General features: G+C 53.9%; 7 protein-coding genes across 7 annotated transcripts; 5 read left to right on the top strand and 2 right to left on the bottom strand.

Moving 5' to 3' along the window:
• Nucleotides 1-106: 106 nt before the first annotated feature.
• On the top strand, nucleotides 107-1,668 carry EsH8_VII_000200 (glycoside hydrolase superfamily; the record flags this gene model as incomplete). Its single annotated transcript, XM_083270333.1, has 5 exons — nucleotides 107-228; nucleotides 312-592; nucleotides 646-673; nucleotides 735-1,520; nucleotides 1,638-1,668. The coding sequence occupies 5 exons, from the start codon at nucleotides 107-109 to the stop codon at nucleotides 1,666-1,668; spliced, it is 1,248 nt and encodes a 415-aa protein (XP_083127890.1).
• A 3,381-nt stretch (nucleotides 1,669-5,049) lies between these two features.
• EsH8_VII_000199 (MARVEL domain-containing protein) lies at nucleotides 5,050-5,580 on the top strand (the record flags this gene model as incomplete). Its single annotated transcript, XM_083270332.1, has 2 exons — nucleotides 5,050-5,125; nucleotides 5,192-5,580. 2 exons carry the CDS (start codon nucleotides 5,050-5,052, stop codon nucleotides 5,578-5,580), a joined length of 465 nt encoding a protein of 154 aa, XP_083127889.1.
• A 2,154-nt stretch (nucleotides 5,581-7,734) lies between these two features.
• Nucleotides 7,735-9,217, top strand: EsH8_VII_000198 (PLC-like phosphodiesterase; the record flags this gene model as incomplete). The annotated part of the gene is made up of 2 exons (XM_083270331.1): nucleotides 7,735-7,758; nucleotides 7,889-9,217. The coding sequence occupies 2 exons, from the start codon at nucleotides 7,735-7,737 to the stop codon at nucleotides 9,215-9,217; spliced, it is 1,353 nt and encodes a 450-aa protein (XP_083127888.1).
• A 729-nt stretch (nucleotides 9,218-9,946) lies between these two features.
• On the bottom strand, nucleotides 9,947-11,496 carry EsH8_VII_000197 (uncharacterized protein; the record flags this gene model as incomplete). The annotated part of the gene is made up of 2 exons (XM_083270330.1): nucleotides 9,947-10,842; nucleotides 10,896-11,496. 2 exons carry the CDS (start codon nucleotides 11,494-11,496, stop codon nucleotides 9,947-9,949), a joined length of 1,497 nt encoding a protein of 498 aa, XP_083127887.1.
• Nucleotides 11,497-13,160: 1,664 nt separating this feature from the next.
• Nucleotides 13,161-13,361, top strand: EsH8_VII_000196 (uncharacterized protein; the record flags this gene model as incomplete). Its single annotated transcript, XM_083270329.1, has 1 exon — nucleotides 13,161-13,361. The coding sequence occupies one exon, from the start codon at nucleotides 13,161-13,163 to the stop codon at nucleotides 13,359-13,361; it is 201 nt and encodes a 66-aa protein (XP_083127886.1).
• A 1,336-nt stretch (nucleotides 13,362-14,697) lies between these two features.
• Nucleotides 14,698-15,648, top strand: EsH8_VII_000195 (uncharacterized protein; the record flags this gene model as incomplete). The annotated part of the gene is made up of 1 exon (XM_083270328.1): nucleotides 14,698-15,648. The coding sequence occupies one exon, from the start codon at nucleotides 14,698-14,700 to the stop codon at nucleotides 15,646-15,648; it is 951 nt and encodes a 316-aa protein (XP_083127885.1).
• A 5,348-nt stretch (nucleotides 15,649-20,996) lies between these two features.
• Nucleotides 20,997-22,691, bottom strand: EsH8_VII_000194 (general substrate transporter; the record flags this gene model as incomplete). The annotated part of the gene is made up of 3 exons (XM_083270327.1): nucleotides 20,997-21,879; nucleotides 21,966-22,461; nucleotides 22,532-22,691. 3 exons carry the CDS (start codon nucleotides 22,689-22,691, stop codon nucleotides 20,997-20,999), a joined length of 1,539 nt encoding a protein of 512 aa, XP_083127884.1.
• Nucleotides 22,692-24,403: the final 1,712 nt, after the last annotated feature.

The raw sequence follows: 24,403 nt of genomic DNA, 5'->3' as shown, positions 1-24,403 counted from the left end.
CCCCAAGCTTCACACACTTACCGCATACACGCAACACGCAACACGCAAACACACGCCTTGAAGGTCCACGAGAACCCTCCCCCCCAACGACGTTCCGCAGCTCAACATGAGGCTGCTCCCCCCGGCACTGGGCGGCCTGCTAATGCTTCTGCAGTCCGCCTCAATGGCGTCCGCCGAGGAGTCTGTCCCCGGGAGGACACCTCTCAAATGCGTCATGTACCTCACCGGGTCTGTAGCCGGCCCTCGTTGACCGACGTCCCGCGTCTTGCCCGCATCCGTCGCCCGTTGCAGCTGCTAACGCCCGCCGTCAGACAACACCCCAACGTCCCCTCCAAGGAGCTCGTCTCGCAAATCACCCACGTCGAGCTGGCCTTCATGAACTCTGACACCTTCAACAAGGACGCCACGGAATGGCCGCTCTTCACCACCGTCGACAAGGTCCGCACCCAGTTCATGCCCGGCACCAAGGTCATGGTCGCCATTGGCGGCTGGGGCGACACCAAGGGCTTCGACACCGCCGCCCGCACCCCCGAGTCCCGGACCAAGTGGGCCAAGAACGTCGCCGAAATGGTCAAGGCCACTGGAGCTGACGGTACGGACCCCCCCCTCCGGTGGCATTGTGCTGGGTTTGCTGATCGAATACAGGCATCGACGTGGATTGGGAATACCCCGGGTGAGCTGCGACAGGCGTCGGCCAACTTAAGACCTATGCTAACAAACACACCTCCCACCAGCGGCAACGGTGAGGACTACAAACAGCAGGGAACCACCAACGAGGACAAGAAGTGGGAGATCGAGGCCTACCCCCTGCTGCTCGAGGAGGTGCGCAGGCAGCTCCCCAAGGGCAAGCTCATCTCGGCCGCGACGCCCGGCCTGGAGCGCGACATGATCGCCTTCACCAAGGAGACGGTCCCGCGCATCGCCGAAACCCTCGACTTTGTCAACGTCATGACCTACGACATGATGAACCGCCGAGACAACGTCACCAAGCACCACACGGGCGTCGAGCTGTCGAGGATGGCCGTCGACAACTACATGAGCCGCGGCGTCCCCGCCCACAAGATCAACCTCGGCTTCGCCTTCTACACCAAGTGGTTCAGGACGACCGACTGCCCCCCGGGCCAGGAGGTCGGGTGCCCGACGCCCCTGATGGAGGAGCCGGCCACCGGCGGCGACCTGGGGCAGACGGGGGGCTTCAGCTGGAACGACGGCGTCCCGGACGACGTGAAGGCGTCCTTCGAGCGGTCCCAGAAGGAGGGCAAGTACGACGTGGTGGGCGGCGGATACTACTACCTGGACAGGGCCGAGAAGCGGTACTGGACGTACGACACCCCCGAGGTCGTCCTCGGCAAGTTCCCCGTCCTCGTCGACAGCAAGAGGCTCGGCGGCGTCTTCGCCTGGGGGCTGGGCGAGGACGGCCCCGAGTACAACCACCTCAAGGCGGTGAACCTGGGCATGGCCCAGCGCAGAGGGCTGGGAGGCGCGGGCCCGGGGCCCCTGGCCCACGAGGCCGATGAGCTGTAGGTGAGCCCCGAGCGGAAACGAAAAAAAAAGTCTCTTGCTTCAATCTTGTTTTTCATTTTCCCGTTGCACAAAAAAAGTCATTGAATTTCGACTCACTGTCGGGTTGCGAATAGTGTTAAGCGTGCACCGTCGCACGCGGACTGAAGAGAGTTGGCGCGGGAGAAGCCATGCGGCTGTTGTGGAAGGACCAGGGTGTCCGTGTCTGGAAGAGTTTTAAGCCTAATTCAAAGTTCCTTTAATCGTCCTCTTGTTCGTCCCGGACTGTGTGTTTAGTTGGCAGATTTCGACGAGGTCTCCCGACTGTGTAATGGTGTTGGAGACCGCACGGATGTGATCGGCGATGCGGCGCCGCCGTGCCGCAGGCAAGGCGCCCGGCAGCTCGGGCTCGTGACAGCTCGCTTGCCCCGGCCATGTGGTGCCAAGGGCGGGCGGGGAGAGCAGACTGGCGGCGGCGGCGGCGGCTGGCCGGCGCAGAAGACGGGCGGGCTCTGCAGATCCCGGGGTCGCCTTTAGAGCAACAACAGCAACCCACGGGCTTCCCTTAGTCTCGTTTAGCTAATGCCCGCGCGTGCCGTCAAGATGAGCGACGTATTTGAGGATTTGGCGGGCATTTGCTCATAGGGCGACCGCAAATGTCAAATGTCACTGGCGTAGCTGAATCCAGATGAGGTGCGAGGGTTGCGTCGCACACGGTAGAGTAGCGCGGGGCATTTCCCGTTCACTTTCCATTCATTTTCCATTTCCTTTTCAGATGCCTCGGCCCCGTGAGACCCGTCCCCTCCGTGAGCGGCGGTGGTGCCTGCGTAGTTGCGTCACACGAGGGATGATGGCTTCCATCACTGCCCAAGAGAGACGGACGCAGAAGAGAGAGAAGATCGCAAACCAGACGGGGGTTAGGTGGACGGGGTAGCACGGCACGATCTCAGGGTTCTTTTTTCGTCAGGGTCTTCTCCACCTGCCGCCATGCTGGATGCGCCCGGAGGGAATGGGCAGATGGGGAGGGCCAAGTCGGGAGCTCGGGACGTGAACAAGGTGGCAGGAGAGCCAAGTGAGAAAGGACGCGTAGGGGAGGGGCTTGGGTAGGATGTAGGGTAGGTAAGTAAGCAACTCGCACGCAGAGACGAGGGGGCTGAGGCTGGACGGGAGGAGACGGATGCAGTTTGCACACAGGGGACGGCGGAGGGGACGAACTTGGCGGTCTGAAATGAAGCGGGAGTCACGTCATCGGAGCAACCCTCTTTTTTCCCCCGAGAGAAAGAGAGAGTGTGAGAGAGAAAAAAAAGAGAGATCGTCCATCTCACTCCCTCTTCCTCATCATTGCCTTACGGTTGGACCCTTTTGGGTCGGGGTGGCCTTGGCTGTCATGTGTCGTGTTGCCGGAGCCGAGACCAGGAGGAGGGTGGCCCCGCTCTTTGCCGGTGTTGGGGTCATGGTCGAGGGAGGGTTGCCCAGCCCAGCCCTTTGGACATTTACGGCCTCGCGTCTGCTTTATTTCGATTTTTTTTCTTTCTTTTTGCTTTACACTACTACGCTACGGGGCACTTTGGGCAGTGCGCTGGCTGACAGCTAGCACCGGTAGTTGGGCGACGGGCGGGCGAGCGTGCATGGACGGACCCTCCATGACCCCGGTCATCCATGTCTCTGCATCAAAAAGGCCAAGAATGCAGGGTCGCGGAGGAGGTGCGGTGAGGGAAGAATGCCAGTGGCTGGCATGGCCAGCGTGTGTGTGTGCGCACGCGTGCGGGTGAAGAGTAAAGTGCATGCGTTGTATGTGTGTGTGAGAGTGGATGGGCAGAAGGCCAATGACTGGTGATGAAGAAACGGGGGAGTGAGAGAGAGAGGGAGGGAGTGAGTGGGTGAGTGAGTGTGAGGGTGAATGAGAGGGTGAGTGACGGGTTCGTCCTTACCCGGCCGTCGTCAATGTCGGGACGACAGTCGAGTCGACCCGAGCCGCGGGAATTGCCAGGGCCGATGAGACAAAATATCTGTTTTTGCAGCACATGCTTTGGCGGGACGAGCATGGAGTGGTTCATGTCCTCTCGCGCTCTCACATACAGGCTCTCTGCGCCTCGTGCGTGTCTCATCGCCCTGCCGTTCCCGGTCGACGTAAGGATGAGGTGGGCTGTTGTTGTTATTCGTCGTCGTCGTCGTCCCCGGTTTTTTTGAGATCCTTTGGGTGGACTCACACAGCAAGCAGGTGGCAGGTCGCAGGCCGGTTCTCGTCAGGCGCGCAACGGGCACGGCAACGGCGTTCCGGGGGATGGGCATTTTCCAGCTTTTTCACCACACGTTTTTGACTCGACTTGTCCCCGCCCACTACTAGCGTCGGTGGTGCGGTGTGTACTTGACGGATACAAATATGTACTCGACAGGACGAAAACAACCGTGTAAAAATAACAAGAAAAAAAATTAAAAGTCTGGGCCCGCCCGATCCCCGCTGGGATTGCAGATGATGGAAGATGCGAGCTGTGTCGCCGGCTCTGTGGTGGAGGCGCCATGGGAGAGACAGCGCTTACCTAAGTCGGGAAAAGGGCGGGGTTCGCGGGCATCTTCTCGTCTCTTCAGCGGTCCCAAGGTGCCCTGTAGCGCAGCGCAGGAGTGAGTGGCACTACCCTACCGGTACGGAGTACATGGTATCCGTAATGTGAAAAAAAAAAACCCAGAGTCATCCGCCACGCTGAGTGGCCTGGAGTGGCTGAAGATTGGCGGCGACTCTCGCCTAGCGCCCCCGTCCCATTGGCCGGCCGCCCTTGGATGAGGTCATGGCCCGGCTGGACGACGCCCCTACGCGAGCTGGAACCACGTCATTGTCTGCTACGCGGTGACCACTCGCACCCCCCCAGCCCCGATGCCATTACGCATCGCCAACCCACGAAGCATCCAGTCTCAGCCAGTCAGTCGACGAAATGAGCAAATGCCTGGCGAGAGAGCTAGCCTCGAGACAAGGAGACATGGGGGAATAGGCCGCGACATGGGCGGTACCTGCAGTCAGTCGCATGCAGTTGCTGGCCCTTCTTATGCGTCGAGGTGTAGTGTACCTCCTCCACCACCAATGACCGCCTCCAGCAAACCAAAAAATAATGGTAGTTTTTTTTTTTCTTTTTTCTTTCTTTTTTTTCTTCCTCGCCCGCGTCACTTCCCTACCCAGCTTACACCAGCTTACCTTGCCTGACCTTGCCTTCCTTGCCTTGCCCTGCCTGACCTGACGCCACGCTTCCTTTCTCTTTTGGGCACTTACTTGGCTTGGGAAGCGGTTCGTCTCTGCCCTTCGTCTGTCCATCTGACGCCATCCATCCAGCAGGGAACTTTCGTTTCTTCACCCCCGAGTGAACCCTGCGCCCACTACTTATTCAACGTCTCCCGCCTCTCCTCCCCAGTGAATCAGTTCCTCGTCCATCACCACTCACCAACCAACCAGCAGCTTCTACCACCACCGCCACTACTACATTGTAGCGATAATACTTCGCCCAGCTCGCCCTACCTACTACCACCAAGACAGCTATACACAACCCTCACACAGTCAACATGGTTGCCCTCGTTCCCATCGCCCACATTGTGGCCGCCGTCTTCTCAGTCATTGAGCTCGGCCTGAGCGCTTATGGTATGTCCCACCATCCTGACCCGGTCAAGATCTGCAAACCCCCCAAATACTGACTTGCATCTGCAGTCGCAAGTGCCACGGGCAACTGGTGGTGGCGCTCTCCCGATATCGTCAACTTCATCGTCTTCGCCTCGGTCTGGTCGCTGCTGGTCCTCGCCTACGTCGGCCTGACGCCCCTGTACGCCACCCGTCTCTTCCACAAGCTCGTCTCCCTCGCCCTGCTCGTCATCACCACCATCTTCTGGTTCGCCGGAGCCATCGCCCTTGCCGTCTACGTCGGCCCCGGCCACTGTGGCGCCAACACGGTCTGCGGCTCCGCTCAGGCTGCCGTCGCCTTCGCCTTCTTCATCTGGGCCATCTTCACCTTCCTTACCGTCCTCGACACCCTCGAGGCCATGCGCTCGCGCGGCCACAACACCGGCGTCAAGACCAGCCAGCCGTACCCCGCCGTGTAAATCACGCCAAAGTACAAATGAAAAAAATCCAAAACCAACAGGCGCCTTGGTTGTATGAGTTTGTTTAGCCGGCCCTTCGCTCCCTCCCCCGCGCCTGGGACGTGGGTGGGGTGGTCTCAGTTTGGTGTTTTTAGTTTCTTGCTCAAACGGCCTCTGGAATGATGTGGAAATACCCCCCCGAGTATGAGACGGAGTTTATGGGCTTTGATTATTTGTTTTTCCCGTTCTGCGCGGTGGGTAATGAGTCGAATGATTGCTTGGAGTTGGGGTACGAGAGCGGCCTCCTGGAAAGGCAGGCAGACCCGTCCTAGGATTCAAAATCATTAATTAATACCCTTTCGACACGGTTACCCAGTCTCGTTCGTGTCTGTTCTTCGGTGACACACAGTCGGTATATGTTGTGAATCAGACTAGTACATTTGTGGCATGCCATTTCTAACCTTATCCTGAGGATTGTGGGGTCTAAATCTTTCCACATCTTCCCGGACAAGGTCAGCAATAATAACAGAGCCATCGAGGGGCGACTTTTGTCCGTTCTTCTGCCCCTATTTATGGAGTTGGCAGAAACATGTCTTACGCCTCTGGAATTTGTTCAAAGCTTTGGAGGCGATGTGCAGTTCCCCGACTTCTCTGTGGTCTGGTGAAGTATCCGTATCGTTGGCTAGGAAGGCGGTATTGAACAAGCCCTCGAACACGGCTAGTTTCGTCTCACCCGTATTCAGATGCTCGATGGGCCATGAGACACCATACTCAACATGGTACGCGGGCATGGCGAAGTGGTGGTACGAGGGGTACCGAGGAACAACGGTCCTTGTGGCGCATGTGATGATTCCCAGGGGCGGAAATGGACTTCGAGGCCAACTTATAAGAGAACCTGTCGGTAGGAAACCAGCGCTCACTCGGATTGGTGAGACACGTGCCCACGATAACCTCGCTGGCCATAAATGGGATAGGTGCTGTCTGCAGGTGTTGTCCTTGCTGTATATGCAACGACAGTACTGGACCAGACTCTGCAGTGAAGACGCAAGGAACCTGTCACGTTACACGAGCCGTGCTTCTGCCGTTCTCCAACAAGATCGAATGAACGGTCCCGAATGAGCGTCCCGCACAGATAGCCGTCACATCGTTTCGGGTTGCTTTCCGGAACCTGGAGGCGGTCGGCCCAAGAACTAGATCAAATAGTCCTTGGTGCTCCCTCCCCCAACATTATGGGCTGATCCGGGGCCTGTCTGATGACGCGGAATCTAGGTTTGGAGGTTCCCGGACGGGCTGCGGTAGAACACCAGACTCCCTCCGCGGTATCAGCGAATGACTCGCGGGGCTGATACGGGACCCTTGACAGGCCATCCGCTAGGACCGCAATACTGGGGCCTGTTAAGATTGCGACGGGCGATCTGCACTCTTGGGCCGGAGAGGCCGCCGGCTCACCGGGTCCGGCCAGCCGCTCAGGGCGCGGCTGTCGGTAGGGCTGGGGCTCCGGGGCAAGGTCCGAAGTAGTTCCCGCTCACCTCGGTCAACACGTGCGCCGACGGTAGCCACCGACTTCGCGACACAGGGCAGGATCGCGTGGGTGGGCGGTGACATCAGCACCTTCCTTATCAGTAGAGCTGTTCGGCCCTCCGGGGGGGGGCACCGAATTGGCGAATGAGGAGGCGCACCGGCGGCACGCAGCGCCCTCCGCACCTGGGGCGGGGCCGCCAAGGACCGCTAGTGGGTACGTACCTCCGATATGCCCCTCGCAGGCTGACAGCATCCTGGCGGAACCCCACGCTCTAATCTTTTTACATCGCCGTCATCGTCCGTCTGCTGCTGCGCTCTCGTGTCTTTCCAGCCCTCGGGGTCGATATCTTCCTCCCCCTGCCCCCCTCTCTCCTCTCCGGCCTCCCAGATGTAACCCAGCACCAGCACCACGTGCTGATAACCGGCGCATCCTACGGCCCACCGTCCACTCTCCCAGCGCCTGGCGGTGCCAACTGCCAACCTTCTCGTCGTGCGCGGGCAGGGGGAACGACGAGGCGGCCATGCCGAATGCAAGCATGTTGCCCGGCGCTGCCATGGGCGTCGTCCAATCTGCACCCCGTCTGCGAACCCTTCAGGTCGGGTTTTCCCAAGACTAGTCATGCAGCGCGCATCTCCCCTTACGTATCCCACGCCATGGATCCCCGTACCATCGGAGCTGTTCGCGCAGCCCGTCGTCTTGGCAAGAAAAGAAAAACAAGGCGACCCGGCCCAGCAGAGGGCTACATAAGATGGCGAGGCCTCGGCCTGTCCAGCTCGTGCGGCCGGCCAGCTTTCTGATCCCTTCCAGCTCCAGCTCCAGCTCCCGCCTCAGCTCCCGCCCCAGCTCCCGCACTCTCCGTCCGTCATCACCCTCCCCGGCGCCAACATGCACTTCAACTCGGTCGTCGTCTCGGGCCTCGTGGCCGCCGCCGCCCACCAGGCCGGCGCCACCCCCTGCCCCAAGCCGCCCGTGTACAAGCCCATCACGAGCATCCAGCTGGGCCCGAGGCCCTACTGGCTCGTCAACGACATGGACGAGGGCCCGCTCAAGGAGAAGCTGCAGTCGTGCTCGGAGCAGCCCATCAAGCCCTCGGCGTGGAGCATCGGCCACCGCGGCGGCGGCACCATGCTGATCCCCGAGGAGTCGGTCGAGTCCAACCTCGCCGGCGCCCGCATGGGCGCGGGCGTCCTCGAGTGCGACGTCGCCTTCACCAAGGACCGCGAGCTCGTCTGCCGCCACTCGCAGTGCGACCTGCACACGACGACCAACATCGTCACCATCCCCGAGCTCAACGCCAAGTGCACCGTCCCCTTCACCCCGGCCGCCAACGGCACCGCCGCCACCGCCAAGTGCTGCACCTCGGACATCACCGTCGCCGAGTTCAAGACGCTCTGCAGCAAGATGGACGGCTCCAACGCCTCCGCCGTCACCCCCGAGGCCTACCTCCTCGGCACCCCGCGCTACCGCACCGACCTGTACGCCACCTGCGGCACCGTCATGACCCACAAGGAGCACATCGCCATGGTCAACGACCTCGGCCTCAAGTTCACCCCCGAGCTCAAGCTCCCCGAGGTCGAGATGCCCTTCGAGGGCGACTACACCCAGGAGCAGTACGCGCAGCAGCTCATCGACGAGTACAAGGCCGCCGGCGTCGCCCCCGAGCGCGTCTGGCCGCAGTCCTTCTACTACCCGGACGTGCTGTACTGGCTCGAGGCCGAGCCCGAGTTCGGCAAGCAGGCCGTGCTCCTCGACGAGAGCGGCGACACCCCCGAGACGTTCCCGCTCGCCGTCGCCAACCTGACCGAGTACGCCGCCGCCGGCGTCAAGATCATGGCGCCGCCGCTGTACTACCTCGTCGCCGTCGACGACGCCGGCGAGATCGTGCCCAGCACCTACGCCACCAGGGCCAAGGAGCTCGGCATGGACATCATCTCGTGGTCGCTCGAGCGCTCCGGCTTCCTGGGCGACGCGACCCGCGGCGGGTACTACTACACCTCCATCGCCAACGTCACCGACAACGACGGCGACGTGTACAACCTGCTCGACGTGCTCGCCCAGGACGTCGGCGTGCTCGGCGTCTTCTCCGACTGGAGCGCCACCGTCACCTACTACGCCAACTGCTTCGGTCTGTTTTGATCGCGGGGGGACGTTGCCGTGGGTGGATATCTGGGGGAAGATGAAAGACGGAAGAAAATAGAGGAGAAATAGAAAAAGGAGAAAATTGTCGCGTCCCGGGTCGGCTCGAGCAGAAGCGCCGGGGCGGGAACGGCGAACAAGACTTTGATGATGACGATGATCAACGTGGGGGTCGAATCTGATGTGTATATATGTGGATGTGTATATGCATTATATAAGCTTAGTATATAACATAGTAGTAATGACACGACCTTCGAAATGCCTTTTAGGCAATATCTGACACGGAAGCAACCTCTGCGAGCGCTATCATCGCCAACTGTTGGCAATTTGTCTGGTTATCTGTTATCGTCATTGGCATAGATCCTCACCACTTACTTTAGTTAGCGTTCTGTTAGTAAAATGCACTATTATCGGATACCTAACTGTGACACATGACACTTTTATACGTTCCTCGCTCCCGGATCTGCCTGTAACTAAGCTATAAGAGGGGAATGAAACCAAAAAAAAAGTACACGCTTATCCCACCGCCAGGTTCTAATAGCGTCTTCCCGCACTTAACAGAACACTACCTTATAACCGCTCCTAGCTGCGTGTATCTGTAACTGTATTCGCGAGGTTTATGTTGATGGCGGATCTGACTCCGGCAAGGAGCGGGCGAACTCACCGACGCGTCACCTGATACCGTAGCTCTTGAACAATTACCAGCCCACGGAGATGCATATTAGTTTTTTAAACATTGACTTGGCGCATTAGAGGGACGCCTTTCTCTGATTGTTTTCTGCCGAAAAATTGCTTGCCTCTCAAATGTAGAGCGTTCGTCGAGTCGGTCACTAACGATACTCCCGTGACAAGCACCACGACGCAGGCCGCCGCCATGCAATATACCCAGAACTTGGGGTGGCCGGGGAGGAACTCGTCGGACATGCTCAGCAAGGCCGCCACCAGCCCGAGCGGCGCAAACACGAGCGCAACATAGGTCAGCCGCCGTATGTTCCCGGATTCCGCAATGGCCTGGCGCGCCATCGAGATCTGCACCATTGCGGTGGTCAGGGAGATGACGAACTCCAGGATCTGGTTGTTGGCCTCGAGCCCGGCGGCGACGTGCCGGTAGTCGGCGAGGAGCGGCCCGAAGCTCTCGACCTCCTCCTCGGCGACCATGTTGGCGGAGATGAATTTGATGACGTGGCCGACCTTCGCCGCGCTCTGCCCGGCCCTTCGTCGCCAGAGGTAGAGGTCGTGTATGTCCGTGTCGAGCGTCTCGTTCATTCGCCTCTCGACCAAATACTCGAAGAACCTGGAATACCTGTCGATGATCTGAACATAGAGCATGAATTTCGAGGATATCTCCTTCAGCGGGTAATACACTAGGGAAACCAGGTTGGGGTTTTTGGCGTGCAGGCCGGGAGGACGACGGCGTTCTAAATGCCACACAAGGCTCTTTAGCAGAGAGGTGTTCGGCGGAACCTCCGAGTCCTCGCGCTGATACCAGTCCGAGAATGGTCCGTGGTCTAGGAACCCCTCGGGGCCGCCCTGAAAAGAGACGATTCCCAGCCTCATGGGGTCTGAGGAGGCCGACTTGGCTTGGAAGCCCAGCTCGGCGTTATCACGATCAACCAAGACCAAGCCTATATAAAACTTTAACCGGATTCTTTGTGAAACCGCTGGCGTTGGCACTTACATATCCAAGAGCCGTGGTCAAAGTGCCGGAGCATCGCCGAACAGCATCCGCGCAGAAAGACGGGCTGAGATTCGCCGAGAGGTCGGGGGACTCTCAACAGTCTCTTCACATTTGTCCTTGTTTCGAGTTTGTCGTGCTTGGCGGCGCCCTCCAGCCTCAAGACGTCCTGGTAGTGGAGGTGGACAATGTTGCGGGCAAAGGCCCTCGAGGGGAGGAGGGCGAGCGCCGGGGGCTGAGGACCATTCTCGATGCCTTGGAAATCGGTCAGGAAATAATCGGCAAAGAAGAACGGGTCGATGTCCAAGCATCCCCCAAGAGCCTGCAGGGCTTGGGCATCGATGTCTTCCACGATGATAACGCGCCCCGAGGCCGATGTGGCCGAGCCGGATGTTGACCTTACGCTATCTACGTGCGCTACTACATCTGCAAGACTTGATTCTGCCACCTTGCAAGGCTCCGGGCCTTGGAAATCGACAGTGCAAATTCGGGGGGGCAGGAGGGTTGTCATGTGCTCAAGAAGTCCGACCAAGGGCTCCAAACAGGGATTGCTCTTTGCACAAGACGCGACGTAGTCCGCGTACGACCTTTTTTGGCGCGTCATTGAGGGAGTGGTTTCTTGACTAGGAAATGCACGGATGATATTGCGGGGTACATCGAAGGACGTAGATGTTGGGGTTTTGTCGACATCTTCAAGTCAGGCATTGCAATTCCAACCTGTATCGGATGCTAAGAGCGGGGTATTGCGTGCGGGGCTTGCTGAACTGTCGATGGATGTGTGACCTGAGCCAACTGCGAAAGTCTGGCATAGCAATGGTTAAGACACATGGCGCAACGTACCAATATATGCATGCCAAGGCTGTCGTTCACCGAACATGTCGACCCTTAGCGAAATGCAACTCTTATTGGCGGAAGCCGTTGGCGGAAGAAAGAATCAACTAGAGAAACTCTCAAGTGGCTACGAGGAAGAAGCTGGCATTGAAACCAGCAATGCGGTTTTGTGAAAATCCTTTTTTCAGTTTAGTCGTAACACAGTCTTTCTGGCAGCCGTACCGGGTCTGCCAAAAGGGGTAAGACTGTCGAGGGATCGGGATGGACCCCGAGAGGGTCGCGATGTGTCCCAATAGAAGGACTGACGTAAAACAGGCAAGCAATGCAGAAACGGCTAAAGTATGAACAACAACGTGGAAGCTAGGTGTGAGTGATAAGGCATCTTCAATGTTGAACCCCTCTAGGAGGTTCTACCGCGTGTCTGTCTACCCACAGAGAGGTCACGTGTTCACTCAAGTGCCGAGTGCAAGCTGGATTGACTTGGACGAAAAGACGTTGACAATTTGGACGGGCATACTAGCCGGTGCATAAAATTGACTCTCGCAGGGGAGGGAGTGAATTAAAATGTCGAAAGGACCACGAGGCGTTCCCAGTGAAAACTGATGTAGAACTGTCTAGCTCAGCCAACGTAGCCGACGTCATCTGAGTAGTCAAAGAAAGAGTTAGAAGCCCAAGGATAACTAACAGCAACAGTTTTTAACTTGTAGCTCTGCGGCAATTTAATTCATGGAAAGCGAGTGGGAAGACTGCTCTGGCTGTGGTAAATTCGTGGGCGACTTGTGAGCACGTTACGAGTCAACCATAAATGCTCTTGGCGGTGACAGTCTAACAGGAGTTCTGCGTGACAACCAAGACGGATACATCGGTAACTCCGGTTGTATTATCAGATGAATTTTATCAAACTCTTAAGAAGAGGTAATAAAGACGGGCATAAACATAGAGCCAAATTTTCTATGACGTGGGATGGTTAATGGGCCTAAACTGTGGTTCTGCAGGCTGTGAACCCCTTAACCATACGAGGACGCAGGCAGCTTCCGCTTATAGCAAACAACCGAAGCCGAAACTTGGATGGCAGGAACATTTATAGTGGTTTTGTGGAGATTGATGTGACTTAATCAGATTAACCGTGGCCGTTGGCCCTTCGGAGCGCGGAGCAACCCGCTGCAGCCATGTTCGTCCTATGCTTAACTCAACGCCGCTCGCACGCCGGAGTGACCCGATATGGCGGAGTTAATACCACCTGCCACAGAAGTGTCTAAATGCAACTCCAATCACCTTCTGTCGATCGAGCCGACTGATGATTTGAAGTATAAAACTCCCCAGGAGCAGCCTGTTGAGGTCGACTGTCTTTTCGCAAGCAACCGCACAGGGCACGACACAAGCTCAATCAATTATACACTATCTTTGATTTATCATCTTCCGCAACAAAAGAACAAGATGAAGTTTTACGTCGCCGCCGTCTTCAGCGTCATGGCCACCCTGGGCGCCGCCCAGAACTGCTGGGACTCTCACATCCACCACTGGAGCGCCGACTGCGGCCGCGGCAAATGCTCATTCGAAGAAAACAACTCCGTCTGTATTTGCAACGGCTGCGGAGATGACCGTTTTACCAGTCCCAGCCTCCTCTGCTGTGCTTAAGCGCATAGGAGCCTGTAATTCATGGATGATTGGATACGCGGCACATGAGGTATGTTGAACCTCATTCATCACGAATAACCCATTCAGGGCCCTGGGCTGACTGTTATTCATCATAAAGGTTCGCACAGACCCAATATCTCCGTTAGTGCCTTTGTATTGGTCGAGACAAGGAATGGCCTCGCAATGATAATCCACGACCCGAGCGAAATATCATGGGACTATGAGTTGGGCCAGGGGATTGCAACCGAGTTTATGTTTCTTTGCATTTACATGTATCTAGTAACTTGAAAATCAGTGAATGAGATTAAAAAGGCTATAAACATACAGAGGCACCTCTGTCCATGTGTAAATGTAATCCGCGATGGCCTGGCTCATTAAATATAAGTATGTTAGTCAGCACACTGCTTATTACGGACTCTAACGAGTTTCGTCTCTGCAGGAATCTTTCTTTCTCAAGTCACTCCACGACACTGTTTACAAGATATATTCACTGTGAAGTGCGCAAATAGCCAGGGAAAGAGGAGTTTACATAAACACCCTGATCCTCGGCTGTCCAACAGGCAAAACATACACGTCCCCGACGCTCTTAAACAGGGAGGAACGAAATGTACCAGTGCAACAAACCCCCTGAATCGAAGCTGCCTAAATTTGTTAGATAGATGCCTGAAACAAAATTCATTTTTTGTAACGATGGTAAGTCGTTTGAAAGGGACGGACCGAGACTTCCTTGGCCAGCTTTAGTACAGGCTCTCGACTGGCCACTAAGACTGGACTGTTGCTGCGCGCCTCAACAGTGTTGATAGAACCGAGAACAAATTCCAAGACAAATGCTGATTACCCAAACTAAATTAACGAGTAGGCTTTATTTAAAGGTCTATTTAAAGAGAAGGGGTTTCTTGTATTTAAAGTGAGCAATACATGTGGCATGCGCCTCTCATGTGCCGTTTCATGGTATTGGAATCACAGGTAACCCGTACGGGAGGTAAATCGAACACAAGCAACGAAAGGTCAAAACTGGTACTGTATTCTGGTGATTATATAAATGTCTTGTAGAAGAGAAAATAGGTAGGTTGGCAGCCCGGAGGTTGGATCTCCGGGTTCCGCTGCCGTTGCCGCGGCCGGCTGCTGCTGGCCGGCTCCCTGTATTCTGGCTGAGTAATCCAGCAACCACGTTGTCTCAGGTAAACACTAACTTCTAACTGGCTATACCCCGCACGTTCTTGTCCTGACGTTGTTCAGCACCATATAGGATAAATTACCCGTTGTCTAATTGTTAGATAATATCCATTTTTTGACTCACAAATCTACCAAGGAGCATACACCATCAGAACATACAATGGCAGCGGAGACAGTTGCAACCGCAGTGGGAATCTCAGGCATCGTCAGCGTCCTCCAGAGCCTGCTCCAGTGCTACAAAGATTTCCTCACTGCCCGGGACTTTGGAGACGATTTTGCCGTTTGCCAACTGCAAGCGGCCCTGTTGGAAAATTCAACTGTGACCTGGGCCATTGCCGTGGGACTCCAACATGAATCGGGGGAGCCGCGCAACGAGTTTCTCATCCATAAACCCACAAAGGAAAGGGTCGCTCTGGTCAGGATGGCCCTAAAACTTATCCGCACGCAGTTAGAAGTGGCGAATAAAGGGCTGGATGCATATACGACTGAGGGGATTCCATCTTCTGCTACTGATGCAGAGAGCCCCAACAACAAAGCCTCCAAGATGACGAGGATCGCAAATAAAGTACACCGTACTGTCCATCGACAGCATGACGCCGAGCACCCGGGTACCTTAAAACGTACTACATGGGCACTAGTCGACAAGGCCTGGCTCAAGGCTACGCTGGACAAGGTCACGACTCTAGTAGACCGTCTCAACACCGACTTTGCCCCCGTGAATCAAAAGCAACAGCTGGACCAGTATTGCAGGGTTGTCAAGGAGCTTAAGTTGAGTGACGAAGAGCTCAGGGAGCTCGGTGCAGCGGTTGGTGACCAGATGTTCAAAACGGTCGTAAAGATGCTTCAGCACGAGCGCGCAACCGGAGACAGGTTCGTTGGGATGAAAGTGACTAAGGAAGGCACCGTGAATATTGGGGATTACTACGACAAGGACTGGAAGGGGGATATACAAAGACAACCGTCCCAGAATAACACGTTTGAAGAGTTCTCGGTGACGGACACGGCGTTTGTTAACATTGGGGACAACTTTGGTGGGAAGAGTCCTATCCAAGTACGACTTCAGCAGCAGCAGGCGGCTAGACAGGCAGAGAGTGAAGGCGCTAGCAATTGAGGTCGTTTGATTTAGGATATCTAGCTAAGAAAGATAAATATATATTGCTATTCTAGACAAACCTTGAAGTTTTCACGATTGACAGTCTATAAGTCCTGGAGAGGCTGCTTTATATATACAGCTAATCTTCCGGCAAATCCAGTTCTGTCAAAAATCGAAAGGCGTTGTATATCCCCTGAGCATACTTTCGAAACCACTTTTGTCCTCCCTCCAACACCCTACTCTTTTCGTCAGCTCGAATCTTCTCTTCCTCCAACAATCGCACGATTGCCGTATGGCCCTGAAGGGTCGCAATTTGCAACGCCGTTAGTCCGTTGCCATCCTGGATACACAGATCCGCCCTGTTTTCTAGCAGCATCTGAACGAATGTCTCTTGTCCTCTATAAGCCGCCTCATGGAGCGCCGTCCATCCGGATGTCTCTATGTTTAGGCCTCCATTCAGTAGCAGCCGCCTAGTTTCTGGCCAAATTTCGCTTGGATTCGCGCCTTTATCAAGCAAAAGCCTCGCCAAAGCATCTTGCCGGCCACCGGCCAAGAGACACATCACCCTGCCACCGACGAAGTTCAGAATCCCGCCGTACCCGGTGAAGCTTTCCACCTCCAAACTCGAACAGAGGTTGAAGAAGCCGGCGTGTATCTCCAGTTCTCGAATACGAACCATTGTCGTCGTTATGGTTCCAGCATCCCTTTCTTCAGTACTCACGATGCCACCACCACTACCCCCGAGGAGAATCCTGAGTATTTCTCTGTGGATGTCGTAGATGAAGTGAAGGCTTCCCCCGTATTCTTCTACTCGGTCGAAGTCAGCTGATGACAAAAAGTTGATCTGTCCCCCATATACCTTCGTGTTCGTAATATGGGATCCTGCAGAGAAGGTGGCACATCCTTGGTATATAACCAGTCGACCCAGCCCTACTGTCGATAAGAAGATGACGGAGCCTCCGCGAATCACTAGAGCGTCCAGCTTCGCCATCGACGAGAAAACAGCAGATCCTCTACGTATGGTACATTGGCCCAGCTGTACAGCTGAGAAAGTAGCGGAGCCTCCCCTAACCTCTAGGGTGTCCAGATTCGCCGTCGATGAGAAGACAGCAGATCCTCCACGTATGGTACATTGGCCCAGCTGTACAGCTGAGAAAGTAGCGGAGCCTCCAATAACTTCTAGGGTGTCCAGATTCGCCGTCGATGAGAAGACAGCAGATCCTCCACGTATGGTACATTGGCCCAGTTGTGCAGCTGATAGAAAGGTAGTGGAGCCTTCGTAAATTGTCAAGCTGTCGATGTAAGACATGGTGAAGTTGGCAGCGCCTTCACGTACAAACAAGTGTCCGATATGTGATCTGATGAAATCCACAGTTCCATCAAATATATGCATAGTCCCCACATAAGTCGTTGTGAAATGTCTAGGCCGTCTGTGTAGCTGTAAGGAATTGACTGGTGGTGCAAACAGAGGCGTGAGTAGCTGTCCGCCGTTCAACTGATCCTCCATCAGCGACCTGCCGATTTTAAGGTACGCCCCCCTTATACTGATCTGACGTATCCTTCCGATAACGCATCTAATCTTCTTGGTAGTTGAAGGCGCTACCGCATTTATTGAAGTCTCCTCATCTATGGTGTCGAATTGAATCCTGCATGATCTTGCTGATTCCGTCGAGTCCCCAAAGATGAACTGTGCTGTGTCTGCTTCTTCTGCTTTATCATTGGACATCGCGTCTAGAATGAGGCTAATGGTTTGAGCAACTGTCTCGTTGTTACTCCGAAGTACCTGTGAAGTTACTGGTCTTCCACGGTATTCCACACCTGATGAGGGATTTATCGACTCAAGATAGGTCGGGTTTCTGTATACTGCGTCAGAAGCAGACATGGGCTGAACTGTGAGTTCTATCACTGCTCTCTGCACCGCACGGTTCAGTGCTGTCCATCCAAGGTTGTCCTTCGTGTCGAATGGGAGTCCCTCATTCAACCACAGCTGAACTATAGAGTCGTGTCCCTGTGATGATGCGACGTGTAGTGCTGTTCCTCCGTTGTTATCAGTAACACTTGTGTCTGCATCATGGCTTAATAGGAGCTCTATCATCTTTTTATCCCCTTGAAAAGCTGCTATATGCAATGCCGTCCAGCCGTCCTCAGGATCTCTGGAATTTACATCTACCCCGTGGTTGAGCAATAACTTTATAATAGCTCTGTGGGATTGATGTTCGAGTATCTGGTTCTCTGCCATGGGATCCCCTTTTGCAGACCACCAGGATGTCTTGTTCCATGTCAGTTTAAGGAAGCCACCCATTGCGATCTGGATCAGCTCGTCATATACACCAATTACTGCTGCTTTGAGGATGAGCTCGCTGCAATATTCGCTGACAAAAGCGGTGATAGTCGGGTTATTAAAAAGCATATTTATGCACTTCTCATACCCCTGGCAAGCAACAACTCTCAGTGTGCTGGAATGCGGTGCGTTCTGAGTGCAAACTGTTTGGTCGAGCCATTGCTTCACCGCAGTTGCCCATTGAGACAATGATCCGCCAGCATCCTCGCACTCTGAATCGTCGTTGGCAACGGGTAGTGAATAATCACTCAAGCAAGCCGATGATGATAATGTTGATGAGACCTTTCCATCCAAGTCCTCACCCGCTTCAGGGTTTATCCATGCTCCAAGGGCGTGTCGATACCAATTGTTTGATACATACTCGAACAGTTGTAGACGCTTGCAGGAGATCTGAAAACCATCCCCTTCTGGTTCAGGATTATGGGCGAAATATTGCATATATGATAGACAACACTTGGCAATCCATGCATGGCACTCGAAGTTTCGTGAAAAGCGACCGTGCTGCGTTTTTTCTGAGACGAGGTATTCTCGGACGGTTTGGTGTGCAAACTGCACAAGATTGTCCTTGGATGTGGTCACGAAGCTCGACAGTGTCAGCGAAACGTAACTCTCGTCTTCTGGCCGGCGTCTAATGTCGAAGGAGGCCCCTTGAGTGTCTACCATGGTGACGTCGGTGAGCTCTCTAAGGCTTAGTGGACGTTCAGAGTAGAGTAACCATATGAGGAGGATGTTAGCAGTCTCCAATTGCCCCTGGTCTTCGATGTCTTGGAATATGCGATCGTATACTTCGAGCAGTTTGGATGGCAGGTCGTTTAGGGCTAACTCGAGTTCGTCCCAACTACTTTTTTTCCACAGCAAATCGAGAAGACAGGCTGCTAGTCGAAACCTGCAGAGAGATGTGAGAAACTTATGTGTACCCTGGAACTGGGATTCTCCTACTTACATCCCATTTGCCCTTCTTAAAACGACACCAGTCACTAGATTCTGCTTTTCTTCGCTCAAAGGAAGCCATCGCCGACCTTTGCGGTTGTTCCAACGCTTTAGCTCTGATGTAATAAGTTCGCCAATATCATGTTCAATCTTGGGTTTTATCTTGCCCGATTGTAAATCGATTGCATAGTGGGGGAGACCGTTACTGGGGCCGTTTTGCACTATGCTACGTAGTCTTTGCTCCACCGGAATCGCCAACCCGCTGTTTCGGCTGGTGACCAAAAGGTGAAGATTCCGGGACTTTTCCAGGAGCCAAAGAAGAAGTCTGTCCAGCTTGTCGACCTCTGAATCCTCTCCACTTCGGAATGATGTGTCGCATTCGTCAAGTGCATCGATAACTATATATGTGTGCCCCTCCCTGCTGACCAGTTCTTCTAGTGCCAACAATAACCGATCATCTGATAAGTTCTGCGAAGGATTGTCGCACAGCTTCTGGACCTGAGGTGGCAGTTCTCCCTCAGTTGGTACAAGTTGCAAAATAAGGGATCGGATAAGCCGAGCTACGTTCCTCTTTTCGTCTTCCCTGGCATTGAAGTAGTATCCTGCGGTATAGTTACTTTTCTGTGAGAGGGAATTCTGTAGGTAGTCGATAACGGTTGAGCTTGGCGTGTCAGCATCAAAACTTCATCCACTTGACAAAACATTTATAAAACTCTCTTGATCATACCTCAAGACAGTCTTGCCACATCCAGCTATCCCGTGGAGCCATAATACACTGTTTGGTTCGAATACCCAGGACTGGAACTCATCAGGCTCCCGTATCCACTCGCCTGTCTGGTCTACATGTTTTTGTCTCGCCTGGTTGTAATCCCAGTGCAACTCCAGGCTCTTGTTGGACTGCCAGCTTGGGAGTAGATAATTGAGCAGCTTGGTGTGCTGCGTGTGACCTTGCCAAATAATTAGCCGAAAGACCTGGAAGATCATGAACTCGATGCATTCCAGGCGTGTGAAGGCCTACCTGACTGGTAGCTGCCGCCAACATGGACGAATGAGTTCCCGCTTGCATTAATATGATATGTATCGCTAGGCATGTTGAGACGCCCTGTCTTCTCTTAGCTATACTAAGCGCCTGAATGGTCTCAGAAAGTATCCTGTGCGGATGGATCGTTTGGTCTTCAACTGCGCACTCTGGGGCTACGTCATTTCGTTTGGCTCGAGGTGAGGGGCTGATGAACAGGTGAGCCGACGTCGAGCCAATAACGGAGAGGACCTTAAAAAGTGGGCGCATGTGATGATTAAGACGCGTGGAACCGTTTGGACAGTGGCTTAGCTTACTCAGCACAAGAACCAGCTCTACTTGACAAGCCTCTCCTCATTCACTTATCTATGGAGAGCGGACGAGATCCCGAGTTTTCCAATGGGTATGGTCGTATGGGATCAAATGATGTGAGAAAATGAACTATGTTAGCAAAGCTAACTGTCTTTTCAGCACGGAGCGGAGGCATAGTCTTATTGTTAGTATCACAGGATATCCGTACGGGTGGTAAAACGATCGAAGAGCAAACCGGCACTTGTATTCTGTTAGTTATACAAGGAAGAAAAGAGAGGTAGGCAGCGGAAGCAGCAGTTGTGAAGATATCGCCATTGGAAGCCCGGAGGTAGAATCTCCTAGCCCGACTGCTGCCGCTTCCCGCGGCCTGACCACCTGCCTGTATTCTAGCTGGGTAATCCAACAATACCCGTATAGGTGGTAAATCAACGTAAAAGCAATGCGCAAAATATTGCAAGCAGATAGCTCTTATTATTTTCAGCCAGTACTAATACTTGTCCCTCTGAGTGTAGATAAATATATATTACTAGTACAACAAAATGTAGTTGATCATCTCGAATTGCACACATGTCTTTTTGCTTTATGCACCTACCAAGTTAGTTGCGGAAGAACTGTCTGATATACTAGAGGCAAGCAACCGCCGTATAGGCTGTGACCTTGGTTAGACTACCTAGCCATGAAGATTGCTGGTAATGCAAATTCTGCCATATTGAAGTAACATCAACGACGTGTTCATACGGCCTGAATCCATGTGTGCCCCAACACTTAAACATCGCCATGTGCGATTTTCTTCTCGTTCTCCACCAACTCCACGTGAGCCTTATTGCCATCCATGACCACAGCCACCTCCTCAAGGGAAACGCCTTTTGTCTCAGGATAAATAAGCCAGATGATGAATGTTTCCGCGGCGAGAATGACAACATACACCAGGTAGTACCTCCACTTGAGGCTATCCAGGCCGATGGGGTTGACGAACTGATTGAATCCGGTGCCGCCCTTGTTTGCCAGTTGCATGACTGCAATACCCTTCGAGCGATGAATGAATGGAAACACTTCCGAGACATACATATACTGGAGAGGCATCATCAGGTTGTAAAAGGCGTAGTAGATAAAGATCAAGGCCACAACAGCGGTAGCGGCGGAGCTGTTGTGGTTATCCCCAGCGAAAACAGCGGAAGCTGCCGTCCAGCATGAGAAGAGGATGCACATGCAGCCGAAACCAGTCAGAAGTTGCTTGCGGCGCGGCAGATAATTCGTTCCGATGCAGGCGGCCGTAGCACCGGTTACGAGATTCCAGCAGCTCAGGCTGACGTTGATCTGGTTCTGCGTCAGACGGTTATTGATTCCGATAGTAGACAGAACCTTCGCGAGGTAGTAGCTGACAAGGCCATTGCCAGCCCATTGAGAGAAGAGGCCGACGCAGAAGGCAACAGCTACACGGCGGAGATTGGTTTTGGTGCTGATGAGTTCGCGCCAAGGCTGGGTGGACGCCTCCTTTTCTAGTCGTATAGTTTCACGGATCTGGAGAAATTCGGCTTGTACAAATGCCGAGTCTGGATCACCCTCGCCATGATATTTTACCAAGATGCTCAAAGTTTCGTCGTGTCGATCTCTCGAAATAAGCCACCGTGGTGACTCTGGGACGAACCTGATACGTGTCAGATACAGAAATATTTCCTTTCACTTCCCCTCTTCCCTTTTCACAGCTACAGCAATCATAAATGGAGTACGTACCAGATAAAGGCAAGCTGAAGGATTGAGGGCAAGATCTGAAAAAGTGTAGGGAGCCGCCAGCTCCAATCATTCGGCCAGTTGAAGGTACCGAGTGTTGTGCCAGCAGCCAGGATGGAGCCGACGTACCAGGACACCTGGAAGCAGCCGACCATCATGGCACGCTCGCGGGGATAGCACAGCTCCGTCAAGAGTTGAGCAGCACCCGAGAGACAGATTGTCAAGCCAAAACCGATGATAATACGCGCAGCTATGAGCATTCCAAGGTTGACGGCAGCGGTCTGGGTGACCACCCCAGCGGTGACTATAAAAGACCCGAGAATGACACTGAACCTTCGACCCCAGCGGTCATTGAAATATGGAATCGCAGGAACCGCAGCGACGGATCCGATGGCAATGGAGGCATTGACGAGGCCTAAAGTTGCGCTGCTAGGATGGCCGAAGTGCTCCTGCCACTTGTCGACCGCTTGCAGTCCGTTGAGGACGCTGCCATCGAACCCTGAATGATGAGATGTTAGCTTAGGCTGATTGAAAAGAACAAGGAAACATGCCTGTGGTAATCTCGACACCTAGGGCGGAAGGAACCAAGAACATGTAGAGAGTCCTCAAATTCTTCTTTTTGTACCAGGGGGTCTTGTCTTCCGCAAGGAGACGGGAGACCTCGGATGTGGCCGCAATGTCATTGACGTTTACATCGTGTCTAGCTGTTGCTGCAGTTCCCTTAGACATGATGATTATGAACCTTGGGAATGGTGCACTCTCGAGACGGTGGTGGCATCAAGACTCTGAAAGCTGGGGATGACACACTTTAATTATACTTGCACTTTTTTGTACAGAGCCGTCTACGTGACAATGTCTGTTACGGTCAACTCGACGTCTGTATTTGCCCTGGGCTCGATGATTCGCGGCCTGGGCCTTTGTGTCGGTCTGGTCGGTGCAATCAAAGCCGAGACAACCTCTAAACCGTATCGATTTAATGGTTGCAGAGATGCGATGTCAAATAGGAGCTCCCCCAGAGGCACTATCGGAACCCCGCGAAAACATGCATGAGTATGCAGCAACCCACACGGGGCCCCGCATGATATTCACCGGGTAAATACATCTGAATGTACTATCTGCTGGTGGGTTGACAGCCGCATACAGTTCTATGACTGTAATTGGTGGTTGATATTGGGCTTGCCAGCCAAAATAGCTCGCTTTGCTGCGGGTAGAAACCGCCGAGGGTCTGAATGTACATTCGTGATAGCTGTTACCCCGGACATCCCCGGAGTAGTCCGCAATTTAACCAGCGAATGAAGTGAAACCGGTTAACGCGACATCATGAACATGAATGAAGTGGGACAATCCTACACCAACCTTACTTACCCTATTAGGGCACTTAAGCGCGGTAGATGCTAGCGTGGGTGCCTGGGTAGAGCTGTGCTGTTAGTGCTAAGCCTACCCCCTGCCAACAGCAGGGGGAAAAGACAGGGGGCTGGCAATGGTGTCTACAAGCGGCAGAATCCGGCCACTTCCGCCCACTGTAATTATCGTCGATTTTGTGGCAAAAGTCGTCAATCGAGGTCAATTAGTGGCTATTTGGCGGTATAATCTAGCCCTGTGACCCTGTTTGCAGTCATTGCTGCTATCTAGAGCTATCATCTGTTAGATGTAGTGAGGTACTCTTTCTATCTATTTCTAGATCTCGTCTTGTAGCAATGCTGTCTAGTAGTTAAGCTGTTTCTATTAGGCCTCGACGTGGGATTTAGGCGCCTCTTTCCTTATAGCCTATCTCTTTATCTACAACTACCATTTTGATAACTATTGGCGGCGTAGAGCTCGAGTCCTCGCCGACCCTCGGCAGCCGCACCATTACGAATAAGAAGGAGATGCGGAAGAAAACGTCTAATCCAGCGGAGGCCATGCGTCGTGAGTAAATGCATTGCGAGCACCACCGACTGTGCGTTTCTCAGTCGTGACACTGAATACCCACCATCCACCCCCACCCCCCCCAACCTTTCGTTCCACGTAATAGGTTAGCTTTTACAACCCCATTTCCAAGAGGCCATCTACATGGCCGAGAAGATGACTCGAATGGCGAGAAAGCCCGTTGTCAGATGCCAGAACATGACAGCCTCATGGAGCCGGCAACAACCACTTAAGTATGCATAGGTCCGAGTCTCGATGCAGGTTTGGATCTCGGTCTTAACCACTTTCGTGGCGGGAGGCGTCTCGGTCACGGCCACAATGATGATAATCAGCTCCAGCAAGTATCCCCACGACAAGCAGGGCTCCGCTTACGGGTGTTGGAGGTGGGTGAGGAGATCAAGGTGGACGAGGGTCATGCCAAATGCCAAGCCTGTCAGGCGGGTGAAAAACAAACACGCACACCTTTAAACAGGTTGAGATGGGAAGTGCCTGTGCTAAGCAAGAGTTTTTGGAGAGGAAGATGTATTTCCAAC

Source organism: Colletotrichum jinshuiense, chromosome 7 (assembly GCF_051148585.1).
Source record: "Colletotrichum jinshuiense chromosome 7, complete sequence".
NCBI lineage: Eukaryota > Fungi > Ascomycota > Sordariomycetes > Glomerellales > Glomerellaceae > Colletotrichum > Colletotrichum jinshuiense.
This window is presented reverse-complemented; position numbering and strand designations above follow the sequence as displayed.